This window comes from Malania oleifera, chromosome 10 (assembly GCF_029873635.1).
Source record: "Malania oleifera isolate guangnan ecotype guangnan chromosome 10, ASM2987363v1, whole genome shotgun sequence".
Taxonomy (NCBI): domain Eukaryota; kingdom Viridiplantae; phylum Streptophyta; class Magnoliopsida; order Santalales; family Ximeniaceae; genus Malania; species Malania oleifera.
This window is the reverse complement of record NC_080426.1, coordinates 83,053,689-83,066,186: the sequence shown is the minus strand read 5'-3', so window position 1 is coordinate 83,066,186 and position 12,498 is coordinate 83,053,689. Positions and strand designations below refer to the sequence as shown.

Genomic DNA, 12,498 nt, shown 5'->3' with positions numbered 1-12,498 from the left:
TCCACTCCAGCGATTCAAAATGAAAGCTTCACCTCTGATTTTCCTGTTTCTCCTAGCTTCTGTGATACATCTCCTGCCCTGCAATTTTGCTGTTGCTTCTCTGAATTTTCCCCTGGAAAACAACTTACAAGAGACCCTAGCATGTCACCTTCCCACACACCAGAAAATCAAGGTAAGCAGAGCTCTCTGCATTTTAAGTAACATTTTTTATATTATAATGTGTCGTACTCGATAGAGTCGGCTGTTTCAGAACTCGAGAGTATATGTGCCAATACCTGAAAGTTGTTGGCGAAGAAACAGAGTTCTACAATCAAAGATGGTTCTGTGACAGTCCAGTATCCATGCAGCGGTGCCTTTTTACCACATTGTTTATCATGTAGTGACAACTCATCCGAATCCAGCATCCAAACATCCTCCACCATAATGATAATTTTTTCCAGTTGGAGAAAATAGGTGCATACATGTTCTGCCTTTCTCATCATCAGGTGTAATGATGCACTGGACTGGTATAAAATCATTCTCAATTTCTGCGCAGTGCAACAGTAATCTCGTTGTCTTCCTTCCACCATCCTTGATAATAATGATGACCATGTGGGTGACAACGAACATAGAATTCCCAACAAGTAGATCAACCAATATTTTGTAATACAAATTCAGAAGTCAACAAAAGATAAATCATCACTAAGCACGCTCAACAAGATCTGAAGCAGCTAAATGGGGTGAGAAATGCAACGGCTACAAATTCGATAATGGAAAGATCTCAGAGAAATTTTTACAACATATACTACAACTACTGGATGTTCATTGATGCCTGCTGCATTTTCTGGCTAATAACACTACATCTCAGCTTGCGATATACAACTGTATTCCTTCTAGACCATGGGGATGCCAATCTACCAAAAAATAATTTAAAATACAAAAAGAAAAAGGAAAAGGATTCACAATTATTTTCTATTACGGAGTGTTTCACTATCTCGGGGAGAAAAGGTCAAGTACAGTGCAGTGAGAGCATCCCACTCATATATTGCATTCTGGCCTTCCTGTACTTACCAAGCAGCATCCTATAGTGCTCCCTTGTATTCTCAAACATCACCTCTCTACAAAAGTTAGACTTGACTTCCACAAATACAGCTTCAGTCTTGTCTTTGTATAGATCAAATAAAGAGAGTAAGTTTTCAGCACTCATGAATTGAAAATTCCAACCACATCCATCAATTATTTCTCCATCCTGATTGAAAAGCTCAAGCCATCTTATCTGTTGAAAGATATCTTCATCTTTCTGAATGGCCTGTTCTACAGTTCTTAGTGCCTCTGAAAATGTTGACTTGGCATTAATGCTATCAATCAACTGACTGAAAATGGTTTTCTGGCTCTGTTCAAGCCAGCCAAAGTCATCTGATTGCAAGGAAATTCCAGCAACCAAACAAGCTTTCCGAAAGGTTGGATCAGAATCACCAATTAACCTGATCACAACATGCAACAGATTGACGGACATAACATTGAGAACTCCAGATAACAAATCAACAGATGCATATTTCTGGCCCACATTCCAACAATGTAGCGCAACATGAAAAAATCCCTCCCACCTGAGTTTCAGTAAATAAAACAATGAGTATATCAAAATTTAATACGATGAAGGTTGATAGTTGGTCATGATTTCTAATTTTCAAATAAATTTCAACCATACACAGATCATTTTGATCTACAAGCATTTCAAGTCATTAATATTTTGAAATTTCAGCCAGTTTTGGCCTTGTTCAAACATAGTCCACTGTTTCATCAAAATTACAGTTTTTCCAAACTTCAGAATTCTATTTTAACCTAGTTCAAACTGGATCAAAAGCTAAAATTCAGGCAAAACTGGTAAAAATAAATCTGTTCTCAAATGATACAGGTAAATATCATTTTCATAATGAATCAGACATCCTTCATTGATTCTTCTTTTTCCCTTCCTTTTTCTTTTTCTTTTTTTTTTTTTCCACAGGAAAGGAAAAATAAATAAGAATAAAAAATAAAAGATCATTAAGAAAGAGGAAAGTACAAAGGGGATGAGAAATACAAAACAAAAGAAAATCGAAAACAAAAGCTAGCTAATACAAAAACCACAAAAAAACCAAGCTAATAGGGCCAGCCAATCATCTTGAATATCATAAAAAGCAACACTACCAAAACACAGAGTAGCGAACACCCACAGAGGGCAAACAAAACGCTGTCCCAAATCAAGTAGATAGGTGAAGCACAATCACAAAAAATCTGAGCATTCCTCTCCATCCATATTGCCCGAATAACTGCAAAGATGGGATGCCGACACAACCTTTGCATTCATTTGCCTTCCAACTCCCAAGGCCAACAAATCATCAACACCAAACCCTCCAAAGACCAAGGAAAAATCCAACACCCACTCTCTCTCTCTGACAAAAAAGGAGAGCTTACTCCATAAGCACCAAGCCACTGACCAATGAAGAATAAAGGAGCATGATCCTTAATACTAGCATAACACAACACATACAACAGGACAGAGGCCGTGTATGGTCTTCAAAGCTACAATGGATTGTTGGCATTAACTCTAGTAAGAATGGTAATCCACACAAAAGCTATTACATATGAAGCAAAGTTTAGCTCTCTGCAGACTATTAGCAATGAGTAAAGAAGAGACAGATCAGTTTAAATGAGAAATGACTAACATGAAAAAACATTAGAATTATCCAAACACCAATCTAATATCCCCACCATGAGAATTTTGAAAAGAATCAAACAAACCTATGAGAGGGGAATACTCCTTAGTCTCCTCATCAAGGTTTCCATGAAATTTAAAAATCCTATTAAGATCCGGAGTAATGACTGATGAGGAAAAAAAAAAAGGAAATAAATGCATCATGGCACAAAGTAAGACAAAATATAAAAGGAAAGGCAACTAAAAGACAATTCTCATAAACAGAGATGCTCCCAAAGCCAAGCCCTACAGCCATCTCCCAATTTATATTTGATACAAAGGAAAAAAAAAAAAAAAAGACAACCTGCGAAAAGAATTTTCATGGGCCTTCATGAGTAACTATAGCTATAATACTAGCATCCCAAGTCCCAACCATTCTCACGCAGACCACCTTTAGTTTTAATAACCTTCTGCCATTGAGAATCTATTTCCAAAGGGTAACACCATAAATATTCACCCACTAAAGCAATCTTCTCAAGCACCAACTTGAAAAAACCCAAGCCCCCATCCTTAGACCTAAAAACTACCCCCCACTCACAATTCGAATTCTACGATACATGATTAAGCAAGGATTCAGATCCAACGCAAATCCAGTATATCCAATTGGTTCCCAATCAAACCCAACTATAAAAAAAAAAAACTCAAATATTTCACTATTTTTTAATGCAAAAAAGCCAGGATCCCAAGAATCAAAATAAACATATCCTTCTACCTTTTTTTTTTCAGATATTTCATAATTTTGGTTTCCCAAATTTTTCTGAAGAGTTATGATGCAGTGGCAGCAGCAAGGGTGATGCAGAATGGCAGTCACTGTACTGCACAGAGGGAAAATAGAGAAGAGAAAGAAAAGGAAGGACAGGGAGACGAGGGTAAGGAGATACAAGGAGAAACACATGCTTTTTCCACTTGAAGTTAACAAAAACTGCCTGCTGCATGGCTTTCACACTATTTATAAGAAAGCCCAAATTACACAAAATTACAAATAAACCCATAAAAGACACATATATTACTAAACAACACCCAATTACACACAAGCATACTGATAATTAACTCGACATGTTCGGGTTTAGGACCCAAACCTTTTCATTGAGATTGGTCTCCAGGTCATAGTGAGCCATCCAATTACCATGTTAAGGCTTAATATTCGTTGGTCCCCTAAACTAATAGCATAAGCTTTTAGGTAAAGTGTTAATCTACCATGGCATTAGAGCCATGCTTGAATCATAGGTTCTAGTCTTGTTGCCTGAACTTATTATTATATGATTGTTAAAAAATTTAGTTGATTCCCTATAATGAGTGTTATCTGTCATTTGTTTATCTTTCCATGTGCAATCAGGCTGCATGTGCAGGGGAGTCTTAAGGCTTGACATACATTGGCCCACAAACTAACAGCTAAAGCTTTTTGGGTAAAGTGGTCGCTTAACAACCCATTTCCCATCCTACATCAATTCTCCCACTGATAAAAAAAATCAGCCTTGAACTTTTAGTGCAAGAGTATTAAAAGAATCAAGGGACAACTACAACTTTGCAAAACCAGATGCGCTGTGGAGACCACAAAAAGGAGTCCCTGTGATTAGGGTTGTAATCAGTTCATCTCAGTTCAATAACCAACCAAATTTTTTTGGCTTTTAATTTAGCAAGCCACTCCCAAACCAAAAATAGATGGTTTAGTTAAAAATTAAAGGCCGGTTTATTAGTTCGGTTCAGTTTTTTGAATGTTTTTAAGATTTTTAATTAATTTTAACATATTATAGATCCATGAGACCCATAGCTGTTAAAACCAATGGCTAGAAGGCAAATTAAAAGACAAAAGTTAAAAAGCAGGCCTTGATTGCAACCAGGCCCACCACAACATTGGTATTGCCCGTGACTTTTGGTGGAAAAATGTTGGATTGGTTTTTATAAGAGGGAGAGGGCTCCCTCATCTTTTATGTCGTCAATTTGAGACAAGGTCACTTACAAGGGAATTCCACATGCAACAATGACAGCCTGGCAAGGGGGAAGGCAGTGCTGCAGACTAAACAAACAACAGAACTGAAAGACAATTCCCTTGTCGCATATCCTTCTAGGAGCAAGGGGGTGGCCCTCATTGTTTTCTATAAAATGCTTCCACCCTTTTGCTCTAAAAAATGAACAGAATTCTAATTTTGTAAGACCATTGCATAATATTAACCATGAATTTTGAGTTCTTTTTAAATTATTAAAAAAAAAATAGCAAATAGATATACAAAAAGCTCATATTTCAGATTTAAAAATTAAAAAAAAAAATTGGCCTTTGGTTCAATTTACTTGTACAATCAAAACCAATTTTAAAACTGAATCAGAAAACCACAACTGAAAAACAAAACTGAAATCCGAAACGGTTCAGTTTTGTTCCAGTTTTCAGTCTTTTGATAATTTGTATACCCCTACCTGTGACAGCAACTAAGAAACAAGCATGCTTATGGTGTTGGTAGTGACAAGAACATCTAGGAAAGCACAACCATCTAGGAAAGCACAAGCTCAATAAACAGAATGCAGATATTCTGTTCAAATTCAGACTCCACCAGTCAACTGTTGCATCAGCAGAGGCCTCAATCCCTTGTTCTTCTGTAACATCAACAGTCTTGAAAATTCATCACATCTTCACAACATCATCGGTTTCAGTAATATCCTTGTTTTGGTTGCAGCTATTTTATTCATGTTCAGTATGTTGGCCAGGATAAGTTAGCTGCTGGTGTAGTTAAAAGTGCCTTTGTTGGGAATTCTAGAACCCAAAAAGGGTATCAATGTTACGATCTTCAGAATGTGTTGTCAGATTTCAGCAAGATTGGCAAGCTTTATTATTTTGATTTTTTTTTTCTATTTATTTGATTTTTTTATTTCATCTTAGGAGGATTCCATATTCTCCTCTGTATATTCTCTCTCTTTCAATGAAATCCTTTCTTTTTGTATTGCTAGAGCTGGATATTCTTTATATTACTCTATTCTTGGTACATCAGCTACCAGTGATTTCTAGCTTTTGTCCAAACTCCATTTCTTCTCCCGTTCCCCTTACACTTTTATTAAAGCTCCAAGTGAAACATCTATCAGTATTCTGGAGAAACAATTTAAGATATATGATCGCCATTAGAAAGGAATCGACGCCACTTTATCAAGTTCTGATGAGTTAGACTTGGATTTGTCCGCTATTCATAAAATAAAAATACCAAGTATAGTTTTCAGAATCCTAGTCCTTGATCACTTATCCTTTAACTAATCATGTTTGCCTAACTCATCTTCCTCCAATTATTGATGGATTTCATTCTTTTGCCTTATTTAATTCCTGTGTTTGTGGGGGCCCTTGCTAATCTTCAGTGGAAGCATGCTATGGATGCAGAAATGGGGGCCTAAAAGTCTTAAGGGACATGGGAATCCATGGATCTTCCTCAAGGCAAAGAGTACGTTAGGCATCATCTGGTATATGCTATTAAGTACCATCTCAATGTAACTAGTGAAAAGTTGAAAGCTTGGCTAGGTGACCAAAGGGTAAAATTAGACTTATAGTATGGAATGTGGATGATTTTCAGATGTTCTCTCCTATAGCTCAGTTGAATTCTGTTCAGGTTCTAATCTCCTTGGCAGTTAAATCTGAGTGGTACCCATTAAAAACGTATTCCAGTACAAAGACCTAAGAAAGAGATCTACATAGAGCAACCTCCAGGATATGGGGGGCAAAGGCAAGGTTTGCAAGTTCCATCAGTCCGTTTCTTGTCTTAATCAATCTCCTATGGCTCAGTTCAACAAATCAGGCATAGTATCTAAGTTTAACCTTATACAGTATTGTTCTTATCACTTTGTCTTTCTTAAAAGAAATGAGAAAGGTGTGATGCTTTAGGTTCTTTATGTTGACAATATCATCATCACCACATGGTGATCCTAAAGGAATTGCAGATGTTAAGTGTTGGCTTCAAAAGCAGTTCCTACTTCCAAATCAAATATTTCAAGACCCTTCAGTATTTCCTGTGGTACTGAGGTTATTAGGTGCAGCAAAGGCTTAAATATGTCACCATCCTAGTATTGTTTTTGACTGAGGTATGTTAAGGTCTCTTATGCCAGAGATGGGTTTTCTCGTGACAACGTACAAATATGTTTTGTGATAATTAGGTTGCTATCTGTATTGCAAATTTGCAAGCAATCCAGTGTTGCACAAGAGGAACAAAGCATATTGAAGTTGACTAATTCTCTGAGAGAGGCTGTGATAAAGAAGGTCATGCTAACCATTTGTCAAGTTCTGCAACCAAATAGGAGACTTGTTCACAAAGGGCTTGTGATGTAAGACAAGAAGCAAGACCTTGGAAGATCTTTGTTGGAGAATAATTAAGAAGAATTGGGTCAAGGGATTATTGGGTTTAGTTAGTAGTTAATTGTGAGTTTAGTTTATTTAGTACAGGATTACGTGTATTTGGAGGCTTGTTTTTTATATTTTTGAATTTTAGGAGTTTGTAATTTAATGTAGTTTTGGGGGTATATGCGTAATTTCATGAAAAGAAGTTTTCTTATAAATAGAGTGTGAAAGCCATGCAGAAGTTGGTCGATGAATTTGAATTTGAAGTGAATGAGAGATTTCCCCCTTGTATCTCCTCTCTCCTCTCTTCCCTCTTCCTTATTCCCCTTTCCTCCCTTCTATCTCTCATGGTTGCAACTCCTTGATGCGCCCCTGCATCATTTGGTATCAGAGCCTAACCATGATCTCCAATCTTCCGTTTCAAATCCCCCAGTTTTCCCTTTCACTCTTCTTCTCCCTCCTCTTCTTCTCTTCTTTTTCCCCTCTGTTATGTAACTTCGCCCTCTCCGCTTCTTCTTCCTCTTCTTCTCTTCTTCCTTCTCTCTCTGTTCTGTAACTTCTCTCCCTCCCTACTCTGTTTCTGATCTGAGATTCTGATTCTCCTCTCTGTTCTGCCCTGCTGCTTCTTCCTCTTCTCTCTGTTTCTCTCCCTCGATTCTGTCTGTCTCTCTTACTCTAAATCCAAACCCCAGATGAGCCTTCAACTATCCTCTCTTCAATGAAATTTCAGTTTAAAAAAAAAAAAAAAAAGCTGTTCATAATTTTGACAAAAATTCCAGTTGTGTTCCATTTTTTTTCAAACGAACATTCCCTTGAAGCTTTTCATGACACTCCCATACCAGCACAAATGGAAATCTCTGAAACCCTAGCCCCTAAAATTTCATCACCTTCCGGCCACCAGTGAAGCCCCATGCATGGGCCAAACATCTCCATCCGATGACCCCTTCAAAGTCTAGCATTGCCAGGGTTGTTTTGACACATCATCACCACCACTAGACTCATCAGCCCCTCATCTGCCAGCAGCCAGACTTTCATCGCTGGAGGCACACGCACCCCATGCACCAGCGACCTGCAAATGAGAAACTTCCATGGTGTTCTCCTGCTTTTGGTCTCACGAGAAATTGCCCCAGCCACAATATTTTGGGTTTCCTCCACAATATTTTGACCAACAACGAGATATTTTGATTATGGACATGATATTTTGCAAGCAAGTCAGATAATTTGATACGAAAAGTTAGAAATTGTTGCTGCTAGCACTAAAAATCAGGTTCTATTGCTGCATTTTTTGAATTTTGTTTAGTGAATTTGTTTCATTTCAGCATGACACTCAAGATCTTAAGGTGAATTGAAGATAGTTCTTGAAAATTGGGAGTCAAATTTGTGTTTTTGCATGATTAGATTGTCAACTGTTGGCGATTGGGTTAAGGGATTTTGTGATATATAGTTGCAGTATATATAAATAAATCCAGCAATATGGTGGGCTTACTGGAAAAACTGAAAACTGAATTTCTTTTGTCATACTCTGAGCATAATATCGAGCCATTCCATACCTTTCTTTAAGTTTGGGGAAAAAGTCTGCAGATTTATCTTTTATGGAAGATGTCCTATGAATGTGATTTCTAGAAATGGACTCACTCATATACAACTTCATTTTGAACCCCACCCAAAGCCTTTTTGACATATCTTGGGTTCTCTAAAGCCCAATCAACAGGTTCTAAGCTATTCATACCAATATTTGAAAGTCTCTAAAACTCTCCTCTCAAAAATTCAATTGTACTCAATTTTTTAACATTTGAGAAGTTCTTCAAAAAAACTTGTACCATAATCTCATTCATTCCTTGAGAGTTTGCTTTTTGTGCTTACACTTGTAAATCCTTCCAAGAGAGGAATCCTCATCTCTCTCAATCAAACTTATTGTAATTGGTTCCTTGCCATCGGGTGAAGCAAGGGTATTGTAAAGAGTTTGGAATTAGTGGAACTTCAAAGTGAATTTTTCTTCGAGAGAGTCGACACAGGCTTAAGGATGCCAAACCACTATAAAGATTTTGCATTTTTGTTCTCCTTATCTCATTTATTTTTGTGTATTTGCATTAATTTTGTGTGCATTAATTTCTTTTCATTAAGGTTAAATTTTTAAATAACCCAATTCACCTACCCTCTTGGGTTGCCTTTGGGAGAACATGATATACTTCATAATAATGTCCCAACAATGCGTGAAGAAGGCTAAAGTCAACACATTTCAAGGGTTTTGTCCCCACGGCAAGAGGCAAGGGCAACCAGAACCCCATTCCAAGTAAAAGCTTGTCCAGCCAAAATCTATCCTCTTCATTAATGGTAGAGAACTCATTTAATCTAACAAAGTAATCCTACTATTGACTTTATACAGCTTCTCAATTCTCCTCAAGATTTCTTCCTCTTAAAAGAATTAAAAAAAAAAAAAACAATCCCCTAAGTCTTTGTATGGTTTGATCTCTAATCGGAATTGGCAATAATGTGAAATAATCTAGTGTCATCTTCCCCTTAAGCCCATCAAAGCACTCTTTTAGATTTCTGACTCCAGGAGAACTCCTCCGAGTTTTCCTCCCTCCCTCTCTTCCCCCCCCCCCCCCCCCCCCCCAACAACTGCCACCCCTGGCAATACCTGCAGAGTTTCTCTTCCAAAGAAAAGGTGCCATCACCCTCTTTGCTGTCCAACTCTTTAATTTCAATCTAAAGACTTGCTAGCTTGATTTCTGTTGAATAATTGGGTAAAATGGAAGACCTAACATAAATGATAGGCCTCTCCCTCTATTAATAATATATGTCAAGTAGTATACGCCAATGACCATGATACCCTAACTAGCTCACACTTACTAATGTAACTCTAGTACATAATAATAATTCTAAATGACCAACATAACCATCAAAAATTTCCAAGTAGTCAAAGCAATCCTTGTTCCATCTCTTCAAGTCTCTTTGAGGAATTTAAACTTTTTCGCAAGGCAATGCTATGGGTCTCCCCAACAGAATAAGAGCTCCATCAATTTCTAACCAACTTTGTAAAAACCTTCCTCCCAGAGACCCTGAGCCACAAATTTTCAAAACAAAATCAACTTTTACCATGAGCCATCCCCAATCAATCCAGCATGATTGGAGGGTCATCCAAGCTGATTTCTGGAAGGCAATCCTAGCTGGTTTCCTCCCACTCTGAAGAGATCAAAAACTTGTCGATTTTATACCAGATAGCAATCTCATTGTAGTTTGACTATGCGAAAATTTCCTACCAGCACGAGCAAGTCAATTAAGCACCAGACATCAATGAAACAGGAGAACTCCATCATGGCTGCAGTGGCTTTGCTAGATCCCCCTTTCAGCTTGAAACCTGACTGTGATGAAGTCCCACCTAATGCACCAAGGGAATCCAATTTCTATCTCACTTCATTCAACTCTATCCAAATATCTTTTCTGGTTCCATCATCCACAGGACCATAGAACCCCATAAGACCAGCTTAGTCTTATTTTCCTCTTCTTTAAATAAGCAAGAATTTGAAAAAATCTCCACCATGACTTCCAATTTTCCAAACTATATAAGGTCCAAATAATGACAATATCCCCCTGATGTGCCATCAGCTGCTAAGGAAACCCAATCCACCGTTCTGACCCTCCAAATAGAAGGAATGACATTTTGAAAAATATCCTCCAATTTAGTTTCCTGCAAACAAACACAATTCGGCTTCCACCTCCGTAAAAATCTTCAAGAAGTCAACATTAGTGTCAAGTTCTTTGATGAAATTAACTGTGAAGTACTAACTCAATTCCGAATTAGTGAATGAGATCAAAGCCAGTCAGAACCAAGGTTTTGAATTTTGATTCCTACAAAAATTTTGAGGCTTCAGAAGTACAAAAATTTCAACGGGAATTTCAATGTCAATATCAATTTGGATCTCAATTTTTAAAAATGATGGAATTACACAGTAAAGCATGGAATTTTTTTATGTAACTTTGGAAACTGTTAGTAGACAAAATAATAGAAGATTTAGAACTAAGTATTGTAAATAAATACATCAATGAGAAGTACAGGGTGTACTGGTAGACAAGGTGCAATATCTGTAATACAATAACCATATTAAACATATTCAATTAATATAAATGAAATTCCAAATCACTTAAATATTAGTAATATGAAAATTCAACTACATTGAATAAAACTGCTACAGCTAATATACAAATTCGGTTTTGAATAAAAATTCAGAAGTCAAAAGTTATTATTCATATCCAACTTCTAATAGTCCTTATTACCAATGAAATAGAAGATAGGAAATTTCATTTTAATTTTGAATCTCAAATTTCGATTTCAATGAGATTTTAGTCTGTAGGCAATTTGCTCAAAATTTCTCTGAAATTTCAAGATTTTAATAAATTTCAGATTATTCATATCTATAAGACGAATATTGACTGTCATTTTGATTTCAAGGGTGGTGGAAAGCAGAAGTTTCAATGGAAATTTTGTCAATTTCATGGAAAGTTAATTCCATGATAATAATTGCCCTCCATGCAACACCAAACCATCCCCTCCCCCCCCCCCCCCTCTCTCTCGATCCCCCAACCTTTTTCTTACATATTTTTCATCAATTGGGAGGCCAAATATCCTTGGGTTGACAATAGGATCCCCTTCCCAAACCCCTACATATTCATCCTAAGTTTTGAAGATGAGGCTTGCCATCATCAAGTGTTTTGGTGGCCCCTAGAGAACAAAATAATCTTCTACTAGGTTATAGGGTAAGTCTGTAAGAAAAGTCTCTTCTTTTCTCTTGCATTAGACATTGAAACCCAACCTCCTCACAAACCTCAAAATCACAATTTGCTCTCACTTCACCTTCACCCAAGCCCTAACAGTTCAACTAATTTCTTCACAAAATGCTATAATGATACTGTGATGAAACAATATTTAAATATATATAACAACAACAAAACCAAGCCTTAGTCCCACTAAGTGAGGTCGGCTATATGAATTATTTCCGCCAATTTATGTGATCATGGACCATTTCTTTTGATAGATTCAAGGATATTAAATCTTTACTATCTCCTCCCAAGTAATTTTAGGTCTACCCCTAACCCTTCTACTGCCCCCCACAGTAACTAAGTCACTCTTCCTCACAAGTGCACTATGCAGCCTACGTTGCAAGTGTCCATACCATCTCAATCGTCCCCCCCTTATCTTCTATAGGAGCTACACCTAACTTACCACAAATATGTTTATTCCTTAATTTATCTTTCAATGTTATACCACTCATCCATCTAAGCATTCTCATCTCGGCAACTTTTACTTTTTGGATATTATGTTTCTTTGTCGCCCAACATGCCGATCCATATAACATAACTAGTCTTATAGCTGTCCTATAAAACTTCCCTTTCAATTTTAAGGGTATTCTACGATCACAAAGCACACTTGAAGCACTTCTCCATTTTACCTAACCTGCTTTAACTCTATGCATTACAT

General features: G+C 37.0%; 1 protein-coding gene across 2 annotated transcripts in view; it reads right to left on the bottom strand.

Moving 5' to 3' along the window:
• Positions 1-717: 717 nt before the first annotated feature.
• The window catches only part of LOC131166939 (uncharacterized), a 28,002-nt gene continuing 16,221 nt past the window's right edge, over positions 718-12,498 (bottom strand). Inside the window, exon 4 of one of the 2 annotated variants that reach the window (XM_058125589.1) lies at positions 718-1,586. In XM_058125589.1, the coding sequence (XP_057981572.1) occupies positions 989-1,586 (598 nt within the window). In that variant the 3' untranslated portion in view covers positions 718-988. The remainder of the gene's footprint in view (positions 1,587-12,498) is intronic. The other variant, XM_058125590.1, reaches the window with a different exon arrangement.